This window comes from Monopterus albus, unplaced genomic scaffold (assembly GCF_001952655.1).
Source record: "Monopterus albus unplaced genomic scaffold, M_albus_1.0 scaffold25.1, whole genome shotgun sequence".
Classification (NCBI taxonomy): domain Eukaryota; kingdom Metazoa; phylum Chordata; class Actinopteri; order Synbranchiformes; family Synbranchidae; genus Monopterus; species Monopterus albus.
This window is the reverse complement of record NW_018127905.1, coordinates 1,093,007-1,094,101: the sequence shown is the minus strand read 5'-3', so window position 1 is coordinate 1,094,101 and position 1,095 is coordinate 1,093,007. Positions and strand designations below refer to the sequence as shown.

General features: G+C 51.1%; 1 protein-coding gene across 6 annotated transcripts in view; it reads left to right on the top strand.

Moving 5' to 3' along the window:
• The first annotated feature begins 9 nt into the window (after positions 1-9).
• The window catches only part of LOC109957269 (NACHT, LRR and PYD domains-containing protein 12-like), a 53,541-nt gene continuing 52,455 nt past the window's right edge, over positions 10-1,095 (top strand). For all 6 annotated transcript variants that reach the window (XM_020595007.1, XM_020595008.1, XM_020595010.1 and 3 more), the window contains exons 1-2: positions 10-343; positions 441-1,094. In XM_020595007.1, the coding sequence (XP_020450663.1) occupies positions 115-343; positions 441-1,094 (883 nt within the window). In that variant the 5' untranslated portion in view covers positions 10-114. The remainder of the gene's footprint in view (positions 344-440; position 1,095) is intronic.

Genomic DNA, 1,095 nt, shown 5'->3' with positions numbered 1-1,095 from the left:
TAACAGCAACAAAGAAAAGCCACTGGATGAGACGGGGTCTGAACTTTTGACCGGTACTGTAAATGTAGGGAAAGAGCTGGATGCAGCTAGTGAGTCGAGGGCGGTCGACTGCTGATGTCTTGGTATAAACAATGTGTTGACGTCCACAGACGGAGGAAGATAAGTCATGGCTTTGAGGAGCAGCAGCTGTCCCGCTGTGCTCGGTGTCCGGACGTCCTGAAGGACCCAGTCTCTACCAGCTGTGGACACTGGTTCTGCAGACAGTGTTTGACCTCATACTGGGACCAGTCTGGCTCATCAGGATGCTCCTCCTGTCCCCAGTGTGGAGACGGATCCAGAACAAGTGAGACTGTTTTTCTTGTCCTAAGTTTTGACTGAGAACTTCACAGTAGAGATTCTGTGTAAGACAAAGTCATGTTTAACTGTCTCTTGTCTTTCAGCCGGTGGTGGTCTGCAGGAGGTGCTGGATGAACATAAGATCAGTCTGAGGAGCAGATGTGAACGTGTGACTGAAGGAACTGATGGAACAGGAAGTGAAACCCTCCTCAACAGGATCTACACTGAGCTCTACATCACAGAGGGACACAGTGAAGAGGTCAATACCCAACATGAGGTGAGGCAGCTTGAGACCACTTCCAAGAAGAAGACCCTCCAGGACACTCCAATCAAGTGCCATCAGATCTTTAAAGCGTTTCCCAACCAACAGAGACGCATCAGAACGGTTCTGACGAGCGGCGTCGCCGGTGTTGGAAAAACCTTCTCGGTGCAGAAGTTCACTCTGGACTGGGCAGAGGGCTTGGAAAACCAAGATGTCAGCCTGCTGGTTCTGCTCTCGTTCAGGGAGCTGAACCTGATCAGACATGAGCAGCACAGTCTTCTCACGCTGCTCCATGTTTTCCATCCAACCTTACAGAAGGTCACAGCAGAGGAGCTGGCTGTCTGTAAAGCTCTGTTCATCTTTGATGGCCTGGATGAAAGCAGACTTTCACTGGATTTCAGCAGCAGGGAGGTTGTGTCCGACGTCACCCAGAAGTCCTCGGTCAGTATGCTGGTGACAAACCTCATCCAGGGGAACCTGCTTCCCTCAGCTCTGGT